At 41.0% G+C, this 22,396-nt stretch overlaps 1 protein-coding gene across 1 annotated transcript in view; it reads left to right on the top strand.

The window, feature by feature from the left end:
* The first annotated feature begins 207 nt into the window (after positions 1-207).
* Positions 208-22,396, top strand: part of SLC7A8 (solute carrier family 7 member 8) — a 74,030-nt gene continuing 51,841 nt past the window's right edge. Inside the window, exons 1-2 of the mRNA XM_036735042.1 lie at positions 208-361; positions 640-790. Coding sequence (XP_036590937.1) covers positions 640-790 — 151 coding nt within the window. The 5' untranslated portion in view covers positions 208-361. The remainder of the gene's footprint in view (positions 362-639; positions 791-22,396) is intronic.

The following is a 22,396-nucleotide window of genomic DNA, read 5'->3' on the forward strand; positions in this document are numbered from 1 at the left end:
GAAAATAAATCCACACCCTGTGGAACAAAATCTAGAGCAAACCAGCTGTGTCTGCAGTTTGTTTTTCTGAAAGAGAAGAAAGCACCTGAGGATTGTCTTTTCTTTTTTTTATCCCAAGATTCTGTCAATGAAAAAAATACTCTCACCCTCATAGCAAAAAAAAAAAGAAAAAAAAAACCAACAACAACCAAAAACCAAAAAAAACCAAGCTGAGCTAAAAACCCAGTTTGGATTTTGGTCTGAGGGGAGAGCTGAAGGGAAATCCAAACTGTCCTTTTTGGTGCATCTGAATGAAGCAGCTGCCTGTGTAAACTGGAGATCCATATCCCCTCACTCCTGTGAATTCTAGAGGGAGTAGCTGGTACAATTCTATTTTTGTACACATGTCTATTTTTCCTTTTTAAACCACTTTCTTTGGTGCCAACCTAGACCAACGGGAAAGTGTCTTAATTGTACTAATATAAATTTGAGATTTTCTTTCTTACCTGCACGTGCCTTTTTTAAAGGACCAGGACGAAAGGTCATTATTTTAGAGAAAGGACATTTTCATTTCAAAGGCTTAGTAAGAAGTACAAATAGATAAGTAGGCAGAGAGGAAGGAAATTTCAGTGGTTGAATTTTTTTTTTTCTGAGAAAAAGATGGAAGAAAAGGCCAGGCACCGAAAGAACGCCGAAAAGGGCACCACAGCCCGGAGCGAATCTGATGCTGGTCCAGATGCTGGTTCTGGAGGGGGTGGAGTAGCACTGAAGAAAGAGATTGGTTTGGTCAGTGCTTGCGGCATCATTGTAGGTGAGTCTAACTGATTTTCCTTTCTTTCTGTGGTAGCTAAATGGGGCCATAGACCGTTTCTCCCTCACTGTTCCTCTTGCCCCTTGTGGAATCATATAGCAGCTAAAGAATTCTTCTCTGTCCTCCTTGAAACAATTGGTAAAGCACCTAAAATTCAGCTATGCCTCATCCCTGCTGGGTAAGACAGAGGAGTGAGCTGTTCAAATTATATTGTCATTCATTTAAAGCCAAGAAGCCAATAACACTTGACGAAGTGCTGCCAAAAATGAATGATTCCATCACTATTTATCTTTGTGCCTGTGACCTCTGTGTAAGGTGGTGGGTGGTTGGTCTTAGAGGACCCAGGCTTTGGGTAGTTCTGCCATCTGTCCCAATGAGTGCACCTACCCAACTCTTTCAGAGAGGAGACTGTATCAGACTTTCTCAGAGAAGCCGGAATGACCTGAAAATGGAGCCTGGGAAGAACTGACAGATAAAAGTATGTTCTGAAGCAGGAGGCCTATAGACCGCATTGATCTTGGGTCCCCCTGAAAAAGTGTCTTTTAGCCAGTGGGTGTGTGGCAGCATTGTCGAGTGGTCTACGGCGCCTCAGTTCAGTTTCTAGGCAACACTCTTTCTAGGGAAGCATTGGGGTGGTGGATAAGAGCAATTTGCTCCTTCTTTCCTGGGGAAGTTCCTATGTCTCTTTTGCTTTCATGAACAATTAAATTTAAGAATATTTAACTCTCTTCTTAGGAAAAGTTGTGTTGTGATTATAATATTTGCTTGTCTGCTTCTCCCTTTTAATATCAGTTTTAAAACTTACTGTATTTTGGTGCCCAGGAACTAGTTTATCTGGATTATCCTCACATTCCAGGCACCCCAGAGAGTGATTTCTTTAGGACTATAAGAAATGCAAATGCCTGGCTAGAAACAATCCAGTTCAGATAAACTTCTCTCTCACCTTTTCTCTGGCTTTGATCACTGTTATTACTTCCTATCTGTTGTCCTTGTTATTGTCTAAATTGGCTCCCAGGGGAGCTCATTTCATCTTCATATTCTCGTGACTTCAGCCAGAGGGAGAAGGTTAAATGGATTGGGGGTGGGGTGGAGGTGGGGGACTTGTCTGGCATCTATTTCTCCGGAACCTAAAGTAAAAAGATTATAGTAGAAAAAAAGATCTGATTCTCTTACTGACTTTTATTTGCCTAGTTTGTATCTCTTCCCAAATGATCTCAGCTAAGGACACAATATAGGTACCACCACATGCTAACATTAAGATCTATAAATAGCCTGAAGCCTGTCACCTCTTTCACCAGTTTGACTGAGAGGATTAAATATTTTTATTCCCTTTTAGGCAGGTTTCTGATCCAGGCTCATATACACATACATTCTTACTCCCCAGCTCTTCCCCCACTTCTAGCACCCCAATACAAACTCATTTTTATTTCTGTATGCTACAGTGAGTTGTAATCCATCTTAAATACAGGATGTCTATAAAGCATTTCTCTTTAATTTAAGGAATCTGAAGAAGTGGAGATGCTCAGCTGCCATGAATACCATCTCAGCTGTTTGAACGGTGGTTGGTCCATGAACTTATGCCATAGTTTTTTGAGTGTGACAACAGTTTAATCTTGAACCCACCAAGGCACCAGAAAATGTCATTCCAGTTACAAAAGTAACAGCTCTGGTGTTCTGTAGTGACAAAAGAGCTTATGTGTTTGTTGTTTAAAGAGATAACGAGCAAGTTATTTTTCTGAGGAATCAAATCCATTATGGATGTTATTCTGCCCAAATATGAGCTCAAGTGATAATTGCTTGCTATTTAAAATGACTTTGCTTAGCTGCAAGACTGCTTCTCTGGAGGCATTGTGGTACAATGGAAAGAGAGCTGAGTTTGGAGCCTGAGAGCTTGGGTTCAAATTTTGACCTTTGGCAATTTGATCTCTAGGACTCAATTTTCTGGTTTTTAGGGGAAAAGAGCTGGTCTCTTTCAATGTGAAATCTATAATCCTAACACAGATTGCTGGTACCTGAGGGTTTTATACACAGAAGCTGCTACTCAGTAGTCATATTCATTTTAGGAGTATTTTGGCCTGAGAGATTTGGCAGAGAGATTTCTTAACATGTTAAATTGTCACAAATAGTATTTTTCATATGGAGTTGAGCAATAATACTACAGATCTTAAAGCTAAAGAGGAAAGGACGAACTGGAATGCAAAAAAGAGGAAATTATGTATTTCAGTTAATGAGTTAGTAGAGAAATGGGACCCGTCTTCACACTACCTAATCCCCATTATCAGTTGAATTTTAACAAGAATTGAGAGCTGTGTCCGCCACTGTTCTAGACTCGAGGGGCAAAAAAAAAAGATAAAACCCAGTCCCAGCCCTCGAGGTGCTTACACTTCACTATTCTGATGGTAAAACTATGGCTTAGATACAAGGGTGGGGAACCTGCGGCCTCAAGGCCACATGTGGCCTTCTAGGTCTTTGGGTGAAGCCTTTTGACTGAGTCTGAGTTTTACACAACAAATCCTTTTATTAAGGGGATTTGTTGTGTGAAGTTTAGATTCGGTCAAAGGGTCTCACTTGAGGACCGATAGGGCCAGCCACAGGTTCCCCACCCCTGGCTTAGAATTAAGTATTATGTACACAGAAAAGTAAATTCAAAATATATGCAAAGTAAATGGAGTAATTTGGTTGAGAGCTTGAAAAGCTAGGAATGTCTGGAAAGGTCTCTTGGAGGATGTACTTGATCTGAGGCCTTTTAGGAACGGAGGCATTACAAAAGGGAGTGAGGAGAAGGGAGACATTCTAGGCCTAGGGGACAGTTTGTACAAAGGCCTGAGAGGTAGGCCAGGAATGATATGTATAGGGAACAAACTTGACCCAAACTTGTTAACATTCTAGGGGAAGTAATGTGAAACCTGCCTATATGTTGTGAAACCTGCCTATATGTTGGAGAGAGATTGTGAAAGGTCTTTCTAGGCCACAGTAATATTTTATCAGATGTTTATAAGGATGCACAAAACACACCTGCCTAGGAAGTATTTTGCTCTTAGAAGAGAGATGAATAAATCAGGATTTATCCAATTAGTAAGCACATTTTAAACATTTAGGATGTGAAAAATAGGATGCTATTCATTGTAGGGGATCAAAGTAGGAGGTATGGCTTTCCATGTCTTGTCTCTCGCTATGAAAATTGAGATTTTAATTAACATTTTTAGTTTTTAACATGTATCTACACAAGATTTTGAGTTCCAAATTTTCTCCCCATCTCTCTTCTCCCCCCAACCCCAAGATGGCATGTATTCTAATTAGCCCTTCCCCCAGTTTGCCCTCCCTTCTATCACCCCCCCCCATTACTGTCCCCCCTACTTTTTTGTAGGGTAAGATACCCAATTGAGTATGTATCTTATTCCCCCCTTAAACCAAATCTGATGAAAGGTAAGGTTCATTCATTCCCTGTCACCGCCCCTCTTCCCCTCCATTGTAAAAACGTTTTCTTGCCTCTCATGTGAGAGAATGTACCCCATTCTATCTCCCTTTCTCTCGCCCCTTAATTTTATTTTTTAAGTATCATCCCTTCATATAGAATTGAGCTTCTTGAGAGCAGGGACTGTCTTATGCTTAGCACTGTGCTTTGCATGTAATAAGTGATTAAGAAATTTTAAGAAATTCTTTTTATGCTGGCTGCTACATAAGCTAGACAGTCTATCACTTGGCTCTGGGCAGTTTCTCTGGCTGCCTCTAATGCCTGGGATGCTCTCCCTCTTCTCTTCCTACTACCTGCTTCCCTGGCTTCTTTTAAGTTTCAACTAAAATCTTATTTTTTATTGGAAGCCTTTCTCAACCTCTCTTACAGTGCCTTGCCTTCTTTCTGTTATTTCCTATACACCCTGTGTATAACTATATATTTGTTTGCATGTTGTCTCCTCTGTTAGATTATGTGCTCCCTGAAGTCAGGGACTGTCTTTTGCCTCATTTTGTATTCCTAGCTTTTGGCACAGTGCCTGGCGTGTGGTAAAGGCTTAGTAAATGATTATTCAAATTATAAGCCAGCTAGGTGAAACTGATGAGGGTTTGGGGTGAGAGGTGCTCGACGACACACCGGGTCCTGCCGAAAGAATTCGACTCAAGCTTTCTCAGCCAAGGGAAAAGATAAAGTTTATTAAGAATTAGCCAAATAGGCCTGCCCCAAGAGATCCCACCCCTTGCAACGCCTGTAAGGAAAGAGGGCCAGATCAATCTGAGCTAGATTGGACCTGACCACCTTCATGGAGGCAAGATGGAGATTATATACACAAAGTTGTGGGAGGGATTGAGGGGTGGTCTGGGGTGACCAGAGGAGGGGTCTAGGGAAGGACTTAAGGAGGAGTCTAAGGAGGAGCTTGAAGGGACTGGGATGAGGTCAGACTCCAGGGTGGGGGAAATAGCTGAAGGCTATATGGAAATGACAGACCATAAAGGGCTAGGGTAACAGAGCTAGGGTATAGATATTTTGATCAGGATTAAGGATGGGAAACAGGATTAAGGGTGGGAAACAGCTGGACAATAGAGGACTGGGCAAGGTAGGCATTTGGGCTTAATGGTTATAGCCTCAGGCCAAGGCCAGGCCGAGTGGGAAGATTCAAGGAGAGTTCAAGGGTTCAAGGGGTTCCCAGAGACTGTGCCCTCATCAATACCATCCCCTTCCCCCAAGTCATTGTAAAGGTAAGAGAGTAATAGATATGAATCATTATATATCATTTCAGACATTTTCCACATTTTGACTAATTTTGCTTACCTGTTTCCTCCCCTATTTTACTTTTTGTTATTAAAATTTGCTCTCTGGGAATGTGGGTGATAAATGTAGATGAAGGAAAAACAAAAGACATCAATAAAATTTACTTTAAAAAACTAATTGTATAAAGATTACACAAAGGAGCTAAAGTTTCTTCATTTAAAATATTTTTACTTTCTCCCTGATGTTTCTTGAACAAGACAGTCCTATCTCCTATCTCCTATCTGAACATTTTCATTGGCTGTCCCCCACGTCTGGATCTTTCTCTCCTCAACTCTGCCTCCTGGTCTCCCTGATTTCCTTCAAGTCTCAGCTAACTCTTTTTAACAGTATTTTTTCCCTAAGTTAAATGTCAAGAAAATTTTTAGCATTCATTTTTATAAGATTTTGAGTTTGAATTTTTTCTCCCTCCCTTCTTGAAAATGGTAGGCAATTTGATATAGTGTACACATGTGCTATCATGTAAAAAAATTTCTATTTTAGTTATAGTTGTGAAAGAAGAAACTTATAAGAAGTTAAAAAAAACATGAGAAAGAATAAAGTAAATGCTTCAATCTGCATTCAGAATCCATCAGTTATTTATCTGGAAAAGCATAGCATTTTCCTTTGTGAGTTCTTTGTGCTTGTCTTGGATCATTGTGTTGCTGAGAAGAGCTGACTCATTCATAGTTGATCATCACACTATGTTGCTGATACAGTGTACAATGGTTTTTCTGGTTCTGCTCATTTCACTTTGTATCAGTTCATACAGGTCTTTTCAGTATTTTCTGAAATATGCCTATTCATCATTTCTTATTGCACAATAGTATTGCATTGCATTCATATACCACAGTTTGTTCAGACATTACCCAATTGATGGGCATTCCCTGAATTTCTAATAGTTTGCCACTGTGAAAAGGGCTGCTAATAAATATTTTTGCACATGTAGGTCCTTGTCCCTTTTTTATGATCTTTTTGGGATGCAGACCTAGTAAGGTCTCAACTAATCCTGCAGGATACCTTTCCTCTTTAATCTTAATACCTTTGCTCTTTGACCTTTGCTCTTTGATTATCTGTAGTTTATCCTGAATATATTTTGTTTGCATGTTATCTCCCCCATTAGACTGGGAACTCTCTGAGGGCAGGGACTGGTCTCACCTTTCTTTGTATCTCTAGTGCTTAGCCCACCAGGCCTGGCACACAATAGGTCCTTAAAGATGCTTGTTGCCATCTCTTGAGTTGACCTTTGGCTTGGCCTTGCCTGTAGCTACTTATTAGTTTGTATCAGAAGCAATTATTGCTAAATTTTAATCAATGAACATTTTAAGTGACTGCTGTGTCCTAAACACCAGAGATCCAAAAACAGAAGAGCTCCTTCTCTGAGAAAAAGACCTCCTAAGGCCACAGAGCTACCAATTGAGATGAAGTGTTTTACTTGAATTGTGATTTCAGGAAAACTTCTGGCGGGCCTGAGGAGCACACTAGGTCAGTCTTTAATTAGGGCTCTCATCCTTACTTTTCCTTTGAGGGTAGCCATGATCTTAGGGGGGAAGTTTATGTTCCAGATATCCAGAAAATCTCTTGACTGGTTTTCTCCACCATGCAAATTAGCATGAACCCCGAGGGTAAATTGTAGAAATCAGGTCACATATCTAAAAGGAAATCCAACTGTTGGCTTGAGAGTTTCAAGCTGAGGGACTAAGAAAAATCCTCCCCTTCCTTCTGTTAGATTTTCTTACTTAAGAGGTTTTTGTAAATGATGATTGCAGGGGAACCACAGGTTTCTAGGGGTGACCGCCGCGGCCCCAAAATAGCTACACGCCGGGTCCTGCCGAAAGAATTCGACTCAAGTCTTCTCAGCCAAGGGAAAAGACAAAGTTTATTAGGGATTCACCATAATGGGCTGTCTTAAGAAATCCCCCCCTTTGTGACGCCTGTTTCCACAAGCGGACCAGATTCAACCTATTGAATTAGATTGAATCTGAGCACCTTCATGGAGGCAAGATGGAGATTATGTACACAAAGATTGTAGGAGGGGTTGAGGGGTGGTCTGGGGTGACTAGAAGAGGGGTTTAGGGGAGGGTCTTGAGGGGAAGTCTAAGGAGGATAAGGTGGGGTCAGAGTCCAGGAACCTAGAGGATGGAATTAAGGATGGGAAGTAGCTGAAGGATCAAGGTTGGGAAGTAACTGAAGGCATGCATATCTAAAGTAACAATAGAGGGAGAGATTTGGGCCTAATGATAATGTGAGGCTTGTGGCCTTAGGGAAAGGCCAGATCTAGTTGGAAGATTCAAGGACAGTTCAGGGGGGCTCCCAGAGACTGTATTCCAGATTCAAGGGGGTTCCCAGAGACTGTGCCCTCATCATTACCAGTGTGTGTTTCTGTGGAAACTCATGTATATTTGCAAAGCTGAAACTCCAGGATTCTTTTGACCTAGACTGCAGTTTGCTAACTAGGGTGTCAGGTCAGGTTCCTTGAGCAATAATAAACTTAACCTTTCTGTTTCTTAGCATCAGATTTCTCATCTGGTGGATGAGGTGAGAGGTTGGCATTCTAAACTTGGAACCTCCACTTTTGGACTCTAGATAGATTTCAGGTTCTCTTGTAAACTTGGATGGTTAAAAAAAAATTACATCTTTACCTTCACTAATCTCTCACTGAAATTTAGTTTTTACTTAAGTTATGAATTTTTAAAAACACATTCTGAGAAGGGCGCCATAGGCTTTGTCAGATGGCCTAAAGGAAGGGTCCTTGATGATCTAAGGTCTTTTTCAACTCTAACATTCGTTGATTTTTATGTCCTAGATCTCTTCATTTTCCTTAGCAAGTTTTTAAACCAGAGGGGTAGTAACTTAGGTGGAAAGAAGAGAAGACTGTGGAAAGAAAACTCTTGTATATGTGTGTACAACTGTGTGTGTGTGCATATCGATGTTGGGGGTGTATTATCACAAGCTATGGAGAAGAGATGGTTAGCTGATTGAAGGTGAGGGGTGAATTCCAGGTGAGAGCCAGAAACATTTTTAGAAACATTGTCCTGGAAATTAGGATGGGAGGGAGGGCATGACAAGGTGGATCTCTCTCTCTGCTCCCCCCACCCACTCCTTCCCTCCCCCCCTCTCCCCTCATCTCCACCTCCTGGTCTCCCTGGCTTCCTTCAAGTCTCAGCTAACATCCCACTTTCTGTGAGATGCCTTTTCCAGTACTCCTTAATCTTAATACCTTTTTTCTGAGATTATCTGCAATTTATATTTTTTGTTTGTATGTTATCACCTTTCATCCTTGAGGGCAGGGATTGCTAGCTTAAAAAAAAGTCTCTAATGAGGTCTCTGCCAACTCCGAAATTTTACTTCAAAAGATCATAATCTTAGAGCTAGATGAGGCCTCAAAAGACATTTAGTACAGCTCCCTTGTTTTTCAAATGAGGAAACTGAGGCCTAAGGGGGTTAAATTACTTGCCCAAAGTCTCACAACTAGTAAGTGTCAGATGCAGGATTCCAACCTAGTCCTATGTGGATTTTGATCCTTAAGGTGTCCATTTGATGGCTAAGCCCATTAGTAGGTATGAAAATTACCCCCTAGTCTTCCTTACTCAGACTTCTCTTTGAAGTGGTTGAAGGATTTAGTTTCAATTCTTTCAGGGCTCAAGGACAAAAACAAACAGCTTTAGACTACAAAGCTACCTGCTTTCAGAGAAAACCTGGGGGCTGGAAGCAGTTAGAAAGTGAAGGAGGAATGAATCTAACATTTCAATTTAAACAAAAAGGTATTAAGGTATATACTGTGTACTGAGCACTGTGTCAGGACAAGATAAAGATTGAATAAGGTACAGACATGAACAAATACACAGATACCACAAGATAAGATGAGAGCTAGAATATAATCATAGATTTAGAAGCTGAAAGGAAACTTAGAGGCCACAGAGTCCAAACTATTTTACAAATGAGAAAACTGAGGCTGAAAGGTTGTGACTTTCCTAGGGCTCCACAGCTAAGTATATGAGGCAATATTTGAACTTAGGTTTTGATTCTAAAAGGCCCAGGACCTTGTTCTTAGTGCCTAAAGGAAACCTTACCTGACCTCCCCCAAATCCAGTAATGTTCCTTTGCCCCTAAAACTCCGTATAGAGTTGGTGGACACTCTTAGATGCACCTAAGTGGCTCAGGTGATGGCAGTTTGTGGAAGACTTTGAATGCTGACCTAAGGAGTGTGAATCTTACATAGTAGGCATTGAAGAGTTTTGAGAAGAGTGGCCAAAACATAGGATGGATCATGGAATTAGAGCCAGAATGGATTTCAGAGGCCATAGAGTTCGTTCTCTTCATTCTTTACAGATGATGGAACTGAAGTCTAAGGAGATTACATGATTTGTCAAGATCACACAGATACCAGATCTGTGTGAATAAGGAAAAATGATTTGAAAACAGTGTGAAGGATAACTTAAAGAAGGAAATGTAGATATGGAGGCTTGTTCAACAGCAATTGTATTCAAGTTAGATAGTGATAAGGGCCTGGGTTTGTGGCAGTGAGAATTCAGAGTAGAGTATAGATAATAAAAGATACTATGAATGTGGACTCATCAGGGCTTGACAAAAGACTGGATGTAGGTATGAAAATAGGACAATGTCAAAGACAACACCAATGTTTAGAAAAGAGCTGATTGGGTAAATGATAGTACCATCGACAAAAATATGGCATACAAAAGGGGAAGCAGTTTTGGTCCTGTTGAGTCTTGAGATCTTAGTGACACATTCTGGTGAAGATGTAAGCAGTTGGGGAGTATAGGTCAGTAATAGGAAGCATATTTAAAACCTCATTTATTTAATAAAACTGAATATATTAAGATAATTGTTTTCTTTAAAGCCTTTTCCAAAATCCTTAGAAAAGCCCCTTAAAGGGGTGAGTGATATGCTCCAAAGAAAGTACAAAAAGACCTTTCTCGGACCGATGGTTTTTGTTGTTGACTAATGACACCATAGTGATGTCTTCACTTGCTAGTGAATTGAGGCAGAGTCCTATAAAGTGTCAGCCTTAGTCTCTCTCTTCCTGAGTCATCAAAGTCCAGTGGTGGTAGTACAAAAGTCAAGATGACTGGCCATGGCCCAGGATGCAGTGAACCTTGATGTCTTTGATGCTTGACCAAGCTCTAAGCACTGGGCAACACTTGCTTCATCTGCCTTCTTGGCCTTTGGAATAAATTGTTCTTTTCCACCCATTCTCCCAGTGGAGATTTCACATACTTGGGGTAGACATCCACATGGGTTTAAGGCCTGCAGATTATCGCAACCTGGTTTAGCCCATCTGCTGAGATGGTTTTACATCTTTACATCTATGGCTTCCCCACCACTGAACTGATTATTAGGTTATTGAGATCATTGTCCTTTACCTGCCTATCTGAAGTGATTGGCCGATTAACACCCATTCTTTAGCATTAATTTATTTTGGCTGGGAGGAGTTTCCTTTGTTTAACTCCCAGAGGGAAGGGAGTGATCCTGGAGGAAGGGGATGCTTTGGTCCCTCCATTCTGAAAAGTTAATCCTGATTGTATTTTAAGATCTTATCTGTTTAAGATTCCTATGAATGGTAACTGAAATGGTCTTAACTCTGGGAGACCATGCCTAAGGGGATAGGCAGAGGAGCCTGAGGCCATATGAGATAGAAGATGAATAATTAGAGAAGCAGGAAAAGAACTAGGAGTGATGTGCATCCAGGGAAGAAATCACAGGGAAGATAAAAGTCCTGTGTACCATGCTCTCTCTAGAAGACAAGAAGTTTCCAAAATTTCAGCAAGACCATGCAGGCTTTAATGGCGACAATGTGATTTGGTGGATTTAGCACCAAAGGAGAGAATTACAAAATTAGGATCCAAGAGTTGAAAAGGATCTTACAGGTCATATAGCACAATCTGTACCCAATCAGGAATTCTCTCTAAAAAACTTTTGACAGGTGGCTGTCCAGTCTTTTCTTGAAGCCTTATAAGGGCTAAGCTGTCCAGTCTTTTCTTGAAGCCTTATAAGGGCTATATTCCAAGGCAACTCATTCCACTTTTGGATAGCTTAGAAAGTTTTTCCTTATGTCAAACCTATGTCTGCGTTTCTGTAACTGTAAGCCCTATATTCAAATCAAAGCTCTGCTTTGTGAACTTGGATAAATCATTTCAAGTTTCTAAGGCAATTTCATAGATGTTTTCTTATCTTTGAAATAAGGACACTGGACTGGCTAATCTCTAAAGATCCCTTCTAGGTCTTAATATTCTATGATTCTTCAGACCTCATATAGTTTCCTAAAGAGCGTAGAATATGAACCCATTCAAAGAGCAAAAATGGACAGAATTGGGATAAATGCCAAGGGATTCTGGAAAGCAAATAGGAGCTAGACCTGGAGTGGGGAACTTGTGGCCTCAAGGCAATGCCCCACCCCTGAGCTAGACAAATGAAAAGTCATGTTCAAGATGCAGGGAAGAGAAGGTTCTAGTCAGTCTCAGGCTCAATGAATCTTTCTAAAGGAACTATGGGGCTTTTTTGAATTAAAAAAGTAAGTGTCTGGAGTGAATTGGGTTTCAAACTTGAATTCACTTGCAAGTCTCATGGTATTATCTTCCTGATTTCCAGGTCCTCTTGAGAATGAAGGACAAACCACAACCTGTGAGTAGTTTGAGCTGTCCAATGGAGACCCAAATGGCCAATTCAAGTTGGGCAACTCCTCTTCTCAAGCTGTCATGTACCTGAGGGTACTCTGCCCAAAGGAAGATAAATTTTGGTGTCTGAGGCCTACCTTGATATCTTGGAGTTTACTGGCTAGATTTCTTTCTTAAAGACCACACCTGAAGCTAGATTCACTCTATCTCTCATTGACTGACCAACAATAAGCCCCCTGCCTAAGCACCACTTAATGGTTATTTTTTGGGCCCTGATGGCTCAGAATGAATGTAATTTGTTTCCTTTTGCCCAGAAACAACCCTGAGGGTCTTCCCATTTTGATTTTTTTTTTTTTTAATTAAAGGGGTCAATCCTTGGCTCACTTCCCAAACAGCCTTAATCAATGAATGGTCATTACCTGAGAACTCAGAAAGACTTTAGACCTAAAAAAAAGTCTCCCACTGCTATCCTGGGCCTCTCAGGTTGCCTGATCCATAATCTGACCACTGGACCCAGATGGCTCTGGAGGAGAAAGTGAGGTTGGTGACTACACAGCCCTCCCTCACTGTAATCCAATTCACTTGCAAGTCATGGCATCATCTTCCTGATATCATGGCCCTCTTTGAAAATGAAGAATGAACCACACACAACCATGATTCATTGCCAAGTATACAGAACGAAATGAAATTCAGCTCATCTTACTCCTAGGAATCAATGACCTTGTTCACTTGTTCAGTGTTTGTGGAGAAGGTTCTAAACCCCTTGGTAATCTAGAACTGGTACATGAGCTGCTTTGGGGAAGGGGGGAATATTGCTTATAATTCCATATCTTACCATTCAACATGTCACAACTATTTAACTGAGAAGATGCTACGTATAAAGCATTGTGAGAGGCTCTGTGGATTTTTTTAGAGGAATAAAAATAATCCTTCAATTATATTTTAAGCCTGTATTATTTATAGAACTGGAGAGTCTAAACTGGAAAAGCTTTATTGATCACATCTTATCCCTTACCCTTTGTTTCAGCCACAGATTTTTCCATCAGTCTATTCTCTAGAGCTTGGCCCAATTTAGCTTTAAATATTCCCAGCATTAGAGCTGACGTCATTCTGGAGCATGGCTTCACAAATATATGCTAGGAAGATATATATATATCAAGCAAGCTCACACTGGGCTAGCTGTTTAAGTAGGGCAGATTAGCCACATTATTGTGATCACTATGGACAGAATTATTAGTGGACTGGCCTTATTAGTTTTTAAAAGAGTATCCCCTGTCTTTAAACTATTTATTCGGGTGGAAAATATCCTAACTGCCTATTTATAAAAAATAAAATCTGGAAAAATTATTTTATTTTTTTAAAATGGAAGGATCACACACACTCCCCCTTGACTAATGGGTAAAGAGCCATTTCCTAAGTGAATGAGCCCCTCTTTTGATTCTAGAAATGTTATTTCCCACAGCTCTAAATATACTTGATTAGGATTCCAAAGTTCGGTCGTAATTAACCAGACAGTACTATAAAACCACTGGCTCTCAGCTTCATGGAAGAGTTGGGAGGAAATTTACAGTTCATCTAATCCAACTCTGTTGCTTAAACAAGAAACCCCCCTAAAATATTCCTGACAGGTGGTCATCCAGCCTCTCCTTGAAGACTCTCAGTAATGAGAATCACTAATTTCCTAGGCAGCCAATTCCACTTTTATACAACTGTGATCATTAGGCTTTTCCAACCCCCTTCAATCAAAGTCAGAATCTGCCTCTGTAATTTCCACTCATTCATTGCCCCTCGTTCTACCCTCTAGGGTCAAACAAAACAAGTCTAATCCCTTCTACATGACTACCCTTGAAATTTATTTGAAGGGAGTTCTCCAGTCTGTTCTTATCCAGCTCTACCAATCCCCATTATAGCATGATTTCTAGTTCCCCATGCCAATCTGGTTATCCTTCTCAAGGCATACTCTGGTGGGTCTTTGTCCTTCCTAAAATGGAGCACTCCAAATTGGACACACTATTCCAGAATCAGCCACATAAAGCCTAAGGTCACCTTAGCTTTTTTGGCTTCGTTGTCACACTGAAACTCATTGAGCTTGCGTGTCATTAAGACCTCTAGATCTTCATATGGACAATTCTTTGTCCAGTCGAGAGCCTCTTGTACTGTGCTTGACCTTCTTCCTCCCCGCCACCCCCCCCCCCCAACACGTTCAGAAGATTTGTACAGGGTTACATAGTTAGTAAGTGTCTGAGGCTGGATTTGAACTTAGGTCGGTGTTCTATCTACTTCACCATCTAGCTGCCTGACTTTTTTTTTTTTGAACACAGATGTATAACTTTACATTTTTCCCTTAAATTTTACCTCATTAATTTCACCTCATTGTTCTAGACTGTCAAGATCTTTTGGGATCTCAATTCTGTCATTCATTCTCTCCTAGCTTTTTGTGTCCCTGTGGCTTTTAAAAAGAATTCTGTCTATGCCTTCATCCAACTTATTGATAAAAATGTTGTCCAGAATTGGGGCCAAGAACAGACTCCTGTGGCCTTCCAATAGGGACCATCTTCCGGATTGACATGGGTCTGTCAAATCCACCTAATTATAATCATTCAACCTCACATCTCCAAGTTGTCCACAGAGGTATTGACACTGAGATTTTTATCAAGTGTTTTGATGAAATGTCATTCCTCTGATCTCAGTCTAGCAATCCTTGTCCACAAAAGGAAATGAGCTTAGGCTGGCCTGGCTACTTTTTTTCATGAAAAACTCATTTGGGCTTATATTGGCTCATATACACAGATTCCCTTTCTAAGTGCTTTCCAATCATTCCTTTAATAGTGCTTTCTATGATTTTTCCAGGAACTGATGTCAAACTTAGTCTGTAATCAGAAGAATGTATCTTTTACTGGAATTTTTTCTCAATTTTATTTGTTTATTCATTTGTTTATCTTTAACATTCCTTTAAAAAAATTCAGTTCCAAATTCTCTCTCCCCTTCACCCTTCCTCCTACCACCCATTGAGAAGACATGCAGTATGTTATTAATTATGTATGTGAAGTCATGCAAAACATAAGGAATTTTTTGTTTGTTTTGTTTTTTGCTTAGTCTTGTGTATGGCACCTCACAATCACAACCACACATTTTTCCAATACCTTGGGGGTATAGGCCATACAGACCTGAGGACTTGACAGTTTGACAACAATTTTGAGCTCTTTTGCTCTCTCTTCATTTACCCTGACTGTCAGTTCTCTTGTAAACATTTTTATCTGTCTTCTCCAATCTGAAGAACAGTCCGTTTTATATTTTGCCAAGAACTTGTGATCTTTTTTACATGAAAGATGTCAAATAATTACATCAAATATTTGTTTACATATGTATACATATATATTTTTTAAATTGCCTAGATTTCCCCATCTGCTTTCTCTCCCCCTTCCCTCATCCCAGAGAATCATCCCCCAGATCAAAGAATTTCTTTAATACGACAAAGACGAAAAAAATCACCAATCAATACATAGAAAAAAAAATCATCATATGCAGCGTTGCACACCTGTGCACCACTCACCATCTCTGAAAACTAGGGGGGTGTCCTCTCTTTCTGGGGACCAGAACTTATATTCTAATCGAGGAGACAATAAACACATAGAATACATACAGCATAAGTGTAAAGTGAATAAGCAAGTAGTTGAAAAAAAGGTAGTTTGGGAAAGAGGCAGGGGTGGGGGTGAGGAGAGTACTAGCCTTTGGCCAGATCAGGAAAGCTTCACACAAAAAGATGGTGCTAGGGTTGACTCTTAAGTAAGAAAGAGATTCTGAGGGAGATGTGTATTCCAAGCTTGTGGGCTAGACAGTGCATGATCCTAGAGATAGGAGGTGTGGGGACCTAGAGAAGGCGAATTTGAATCACAGAATGAAGGGGGGGGGGGTGTCTCTTGAGGCTGAAAAGATAGTTTGGCGCCAGACTGGAAAGGGTTTTAAATGCTAAACTATGGAGTTTCTATTTTTTCTAGAGACAATAGAAAGCCATTGGATTTGATTGAGCAGGAGAGTCACATGGTCAGATCCTTGCTTAAGGTAAATTGTTTTGGCAGCAGGGTGTAGAATGGACCTGAGTGGTGAGAGAATTGAGACAGGGAGACCAATTAGGAGGCTGTTGTAATGATCCAGTCGAGGAGTGATGAGGAACTTAACTAAGATGATTGTTGTTCAAGTGAAGAAAGGTATTGCATGTAAGAGGTGTTGTCTAAGTATAAACAGTAAGATTTGGCAACTTATTGGACCTGGGGGGTGAGGGGGAAAATTATAAATTGAGGATGTCTCCGGGACATCCTGTTCAGAACGTCCAATATGTTGATATGGGAACACAGCTTGGAGGAGAGCCTGGACCCGGACATATGTATGTGTTATGAAATGTCATTCCTATCCATACGTAAATGTGTTTGTATAGCTGTATGTGAGTCATCTGCCTGGAGATGATATTTTCATCCTTATCCTCATACTGTCCCTTTCAAGTAGTGTCTACATTGATTTTTTTTAAAGTCTTTTTTGTGGGCTTAAAGAAAAAGCACCTCAGCAGGTTTTTGTTTCTGACAGTGTCAATCAATTTGCGAATTCATTACTAATGTTTATGAAGTGATTTACAAATATTATTATTTTTACAGTAACTCGGGGAGGTAGCTACCATAGAAATTATTATCCTTGACTTAAAGATGAGGAAACAGGCTAAGAGACTGCCAGCAATTTCCTCCCCCATGATCACACTACCGAGTGTCAGAGGCAGAATTTGAACCCAGGTTTCTCTTAACTTCAAGTCCCACACTCTTTTCATTACAATATACCTCCTCAGCCACCCATACAGGACTGTGTCAATCTTTTGTTTACATTCTCATTTAAGGTTACTGACTAGTAACCAGGTGTTGGGGAAAAACAAAAAACACAGGCAATTCCATCCGCACCTCACCTCCCTGCATTAATCTCAGTCCTCCCTAACTTTCAGCACTAAGGTTAAATTTAAAAAATTAATTCTTATTAATGCCCTCTGTTATTATATCATTCATTTCTGAATAGACCCTTCCCATATAACATTTATTAAAAAGAGAAAAAAGCAGTTTAGTGAAACTAGCCAACACTGGTGATATCCAGTCAGCCTCTTCCGCACAATGGAGGATGGAGGTGTATTTTCTCTCCCAGTCCCTGGCCTAGCTGTCTGTGTGGTTCTCACTATTTTGATTGTGTATTTTTCTTGGTTCTGCTTACTTCACTGTAGCAGTTCATATGAAACTTCCTATGCTTCCTCCATATTCTTCATATTCATTGCTCAATTCCTTTCAGGGCCTCAATTTTGGGGGAGTTTTGGGAGAACAGCTATTGGTCCCTCCCTGCCCCCCCAAAGTTTCATTCCCCTCCTGACTATGCCTCTGACTAAGAATTTTCCACCAATCCCTTCCCCCACCCCCTCTTCCAGCTCTCTTTTATGAGTCATCTTTCCCCATTAGAATGTAAATTCCTTGAGGGCAGGGACTCTTTTCCAGGCTTGTATTTTTTGCCCAACACTTAGCACAGTGCCCACCACATAGTAATAAATGGTGCCATTCTTTATCTTTGTACTCCTTGGGGTAAGTACCTAGCAGTGGGCTCTCTTGAGTCAAAGAGTATAGATATTTTAGTCACTCTTTAAAAAAAGCGTTATTCCTAATTACTTTCTAGAATGTTTGAGATTGACCTCTCCAATCACAGGGCTTACTAGGAAACCCAGCTCAAATTTCACCTATTCCATGAAGCCTTCTCTGGTCCTCCTAGGCCACAGTCATTTTTTCTTCTGATCTTCTCTAATTCATTATCTGTACAACCCGTTTACCATATATAGTGCTTTGTACCATTATTTTTATGTATGTATTTATCTTTTCTTCTCAACTAGTTTGTAACCACATTGAGGATAAGAATGATGCTCCCTATCCCCTCACAATGCCTAGCACAGTATATGAACTGACTCAACAAATACTTTTTAATTGACTTGAGTGAATTTAGCCAAAAGAAAATAATTGAATTTTAGAACTGGGAAGGATCTTAGAATATCTAGTCTATGTGTGAGGAATCTGAGGCTCCAAGTAGCAATAATACCTTAGTGCCAGAAAAGTGCCCTTCTGATTATCGCTCTGGATGGTCTTCTTCCCTTCCCCAACCCTAGTTACACTCTAATCCTGTAACCTGTCAGAAAGAACACAGAGTAAAGATGTGAATCTTTAATGGACACAGGGAATTTTCAAGGACTCAGCACATTGTCCCCTGAGGCTGCTCTGGCTGCCAGTCAGTGGGTGGTTTTTGGCACCAGTCATTTGGTCCAAAATCTCTGTGTGAACAAGTGCTTTCCAATTACCTTCTAAAGCAGGCATGCACCAAGTGGGTGCTCAATAAATACTTCTTGAGCTGCAATTATCTCTTTCCCGCCTACCCAAGGCACCTAAAAATTACACCTGGACAAGCAGCAGTCTGGGTGAATTTTTAGAGTCCTGGTCCTATGTAATACTATTTCTCTGCAAAGGTTGAAGGTAAGGGAAGTGGTGCTCTTGGGACCATTTTTTTGTACTGGTGAACCCATTCTTATACACATACTCCACTTCTAAAGACCATAACAGTTTTGATCTTCCAACATGGGATATAAGGTTCACCCTGACCCAGGAGTAGGTGACTTCACACAGAAGCTGACCATATTGACTTAGTAGCAAGAGACTGGAGCAACAGGGCTCTCTAAGCTGCCTGCTACTTTTCTCTTCTCCCTTCAGGGGCAGGTTAACTTACTGCCACAAGGAATCTGTCTTCTTCCTTGATTTAACTTCATACCAAGAAGGCTGTTTACACAGTGCAGCCTGGAGAAAGCAGGGCAAAGGCAGCAGGGTGAGTTTCCCACCATGCAGTAAAAGGTCAAGGACCCTACCCCAACCTACCAGTCTTTGCCTCCAAGACAGCTTTCGTGGTCCTGAAATAGCCTAGTGGGATCCTTCCTGTTCATAGCAGCTTGGCAGAGCTGAAATATCACTTTGTACTTGGTAGCATGTACACTCTGGCCCCATTGCCTCCCTCCTCTTCCCCTTACTCTCTCAAGCTGTGTAAGCAGCATGATACCATGGAAAGCTCTTCAATCATAGGTTAGGATTTTTAGAGGCAGATAGCATCATTTAGGTCATTGAGCCAAACCCCTACAATTTACAGATAAGGAGGCTGAGGCCCAAAAGTTAAGTAGTTTGCCCAAGATCATACAAGCAGTAAGGAGCAGGGCCATGATTTGCCCTGGAGTTAGAAGACCTGACTTCTCATCCTGACTCTCCTGCATTTGCTTACAGAATGACATTAGCTAGATCGTTTAATGATCTTCACCTGCAAGATGGAGGTGATAATACAGGTGGTACCTCACAGAATTGTTGTGAGAATCACACTGATCTTCATATAAGATAGAAGGTTAATGGATATGAAAAGTGCTTTATAAACTGTCAAGTCCTAAAATGTTGGAGCTGAAAGGGACCTTAGAGATGTAGCTCAAAGTTCTCATTATATTGGTTTAACCACCTCCTGGGTCCATTAGGGCTTGGGAGCTCATATCGGACTATTTTTTTCCTCTTTTGGGCACTTTTAAGAATACCCTGAAAAACACTTAAGATGGATGATTTTTATTTACCCTTCTTCCATATTTGTTGACTGAATTCAGCAGCCATGATAAGAGATAAAAGAGGAAGGTGGCCTCTTGTACCTAAGGTCAAGCATCATTCTGCTTCTGGACATTCCATTCAGTTCAACCAACACTTATTAAATACTAAGTGCCACCCATTGCACCTGGGCACTGTGGTGACCCAAGACTAAAGTGAAACAACCCATTCCCCAAAAGAGATCAGTCTCCAGGGAATCTTACCTTCTAGGAGGTCTAAGTATAGCCCAGGCTAGAAGGATGACCAAGGTCCCCTGAAATGTGTATAAGAAAAAACTGTATAAAACTGTGTAAGAAAACTGTATAAAATAACCCGTATAAGAAAAAAACTGTATAAAAAATTAGACTTTCACGAATAGCATAGGTTAGCAAAGGCTTTCGGTTGTCTGCTCTGATGGCTAGTGTGGACAGGCCCAGATGTAATTCCCAAACTAAGCACAGTTTGGGCATTGGCATCTAACTTAAGGTTTAGCAACTATTTATGGCAAACGTGGATTTTCTCAATTCCAGTAGTTTTTCTTGTAAGGGCTTGCCTGCTGATACAATAGTTGGCCCTGCTTTCATGAGGTGATTTGGCTTCCCTTAGCTTTTCTTGGGAAGGAGAAGGCCAGCTGTTTTCCCGGGCCATTGGAACCTATTGTTTCCCTGGGAAAGATTTATGTGATAATTTACTTATCTTAGTGATTTGAGTGGACCAGATTACCTGAGCTCAAACATTACAGAAATAGCAGAGAGGTAGGTACTGAGTTGGAAAGTAGGATAAACAAAGGAATCCCTCTAACACCACCAGAACAGCTCTCCCCTTTCAAACAAACAAACAAAACTATTCGGCCAACCCAGAAAGAAATACCCCTTTCCAGCTTCCTTCAAAACCACCCAAGAAAAGTCTCACCGCTTGAAGACCACCCCAAATTTGCAGACTCAAAGATCTGTAATGGGTTGCTATGTTTCTCTTCTGCAATCTCAGGACAATTCCACACCTGGAATGCAGTCAGTTGGTCAGTTAGTCAGTAAACATTGGTTAAGCACCTACTATGTGCCAGGAACAATACCAAGTGCTGGGGATCGAAAAAAAAAAAAAAAAGGCAAAAGGATAGTCCTTGCCAACTAGGGCAGTGAGATTGACCTTATCTAATGGGGAAAGACCACAATAACAATAAAAAGACCATAAAAAGACAAAAGGGGGCGGGGCCTGAGGCAGGTTTGATGAAGTATGGAGGAATGTACTAGGTGAGAAGTAAGAGGTGGCTAGTCTGGGTACTCCCCTTAAATCAAGGTTCTGGGAGGAACTCTCAACCCCATTCAAACTGAGGCAGGAGTTCCCAGGTTCCTGTGATTGACCAGAAAGATGAGGTTCTTGCATGATGGAAAATGCACTTCATCCTTACCTTTGCCTCAAAGAGTTCCTCTCTTCGACAAGATGGAGCTTGGGCACCATCTTCTTTGGGTTTTATTTAAACTCATTGCAAGTGTAGGGATTATTTAACATTATCTACATTATATTCTATTCTTATTTAAATTGTTAAACATTTACCAGAAAGTTTGATCTTGTTCTGTCTGGAGGCTGAGAGTTTTGCCAGGCTTGAGTTTGTCACATTAGCCCTTCATTATACAAATGAGGAAACTGAGGCCCAGAGAATTTTACAAGACTTGTCCAAGGTACACAGGTAATAAGTGATAATGTTGAGGTTAGGTAATATACGTTGAGGTTTTAGGGGTTTAAGGGTGGTCAGGACCCCAGAACACCAACGCACTGAGTCCTGCCGAATGAATTCGACTCAAGCCTTCTCTCAGCCAAAGAAAAATAAAGTTTATTATTAGGGAGCCTGAGCATTTGTGACCCTAATGCCAAGGGGCCAGATTGAACCTAAACTAAGCTAGATTGAATCTGAGCACCTTTCTGGAGGCAAGATGAGACTTATATACAGAAAGATTGTGGGAGGGATTTAGGGGTGGTCAGGTAGTCTGGGGTGATGGGAGGAGGGGTCCAGGGAGGATCTTGAGGAGGAGTCTAAGGAGGATCTTGATGGGACTGGGGTGACTAGAGGTCAGACTCCAGGAACCTAGAGAATGGGATTTTGATAGGATCAAGAGTGGGAAGCAGCCGAAGGCAATCTGCAGTCCGGGGGTAATTGACCAAGCCCGGCTAGGCCAGTTAAAGGGTAACAGATTTGGTCTTAGATATTTTGATAAGATCTAGGGTGGGAAGTAGTTGGACAATCCAGGGCTGGGTAGAGATTTGGGCCTAGTGATAATGGAAGTCTTATGCCCTCAGGTGAAGGCCAGATCTAGTGGGAAGATTCAAGGAGAGTTCCAGGGGGCTCCCAGATTCTAAAACCCCATCATTATCAATAAGAGCCAGGATTGGAACCCAGGTTCTCTGGCTCCAAATCCGGTGTCCTTCTTCGCTACAACATGCTGCCTCTCCCAGTCCCTCAGGAGACTTGGGTTCCTCTAATCGTGGCTTTGCCACTTAGGTATAGTACGATTCGGGGAAATTGACTTGGCCTCTTTAAGCCTTCATTTCCAGAAGCTTCAGATCA

Source organism: Trichosurus vulpecula, chromosome 8 (genome assembly GCF_011100635.1).
Source record: "Trichosurus vulpecula isolate mTriVul1 chromosome 8, mTriVul1.pri, whole genome shotgun sequence".
Taxonomy (NCBI): domain Eukaryota; kingdom Metazoa; phylum Chordata; class Mammalia; order Diprotodontia; family Phalangeridae; genus Trichosurus; species Trichosurus vulpecula.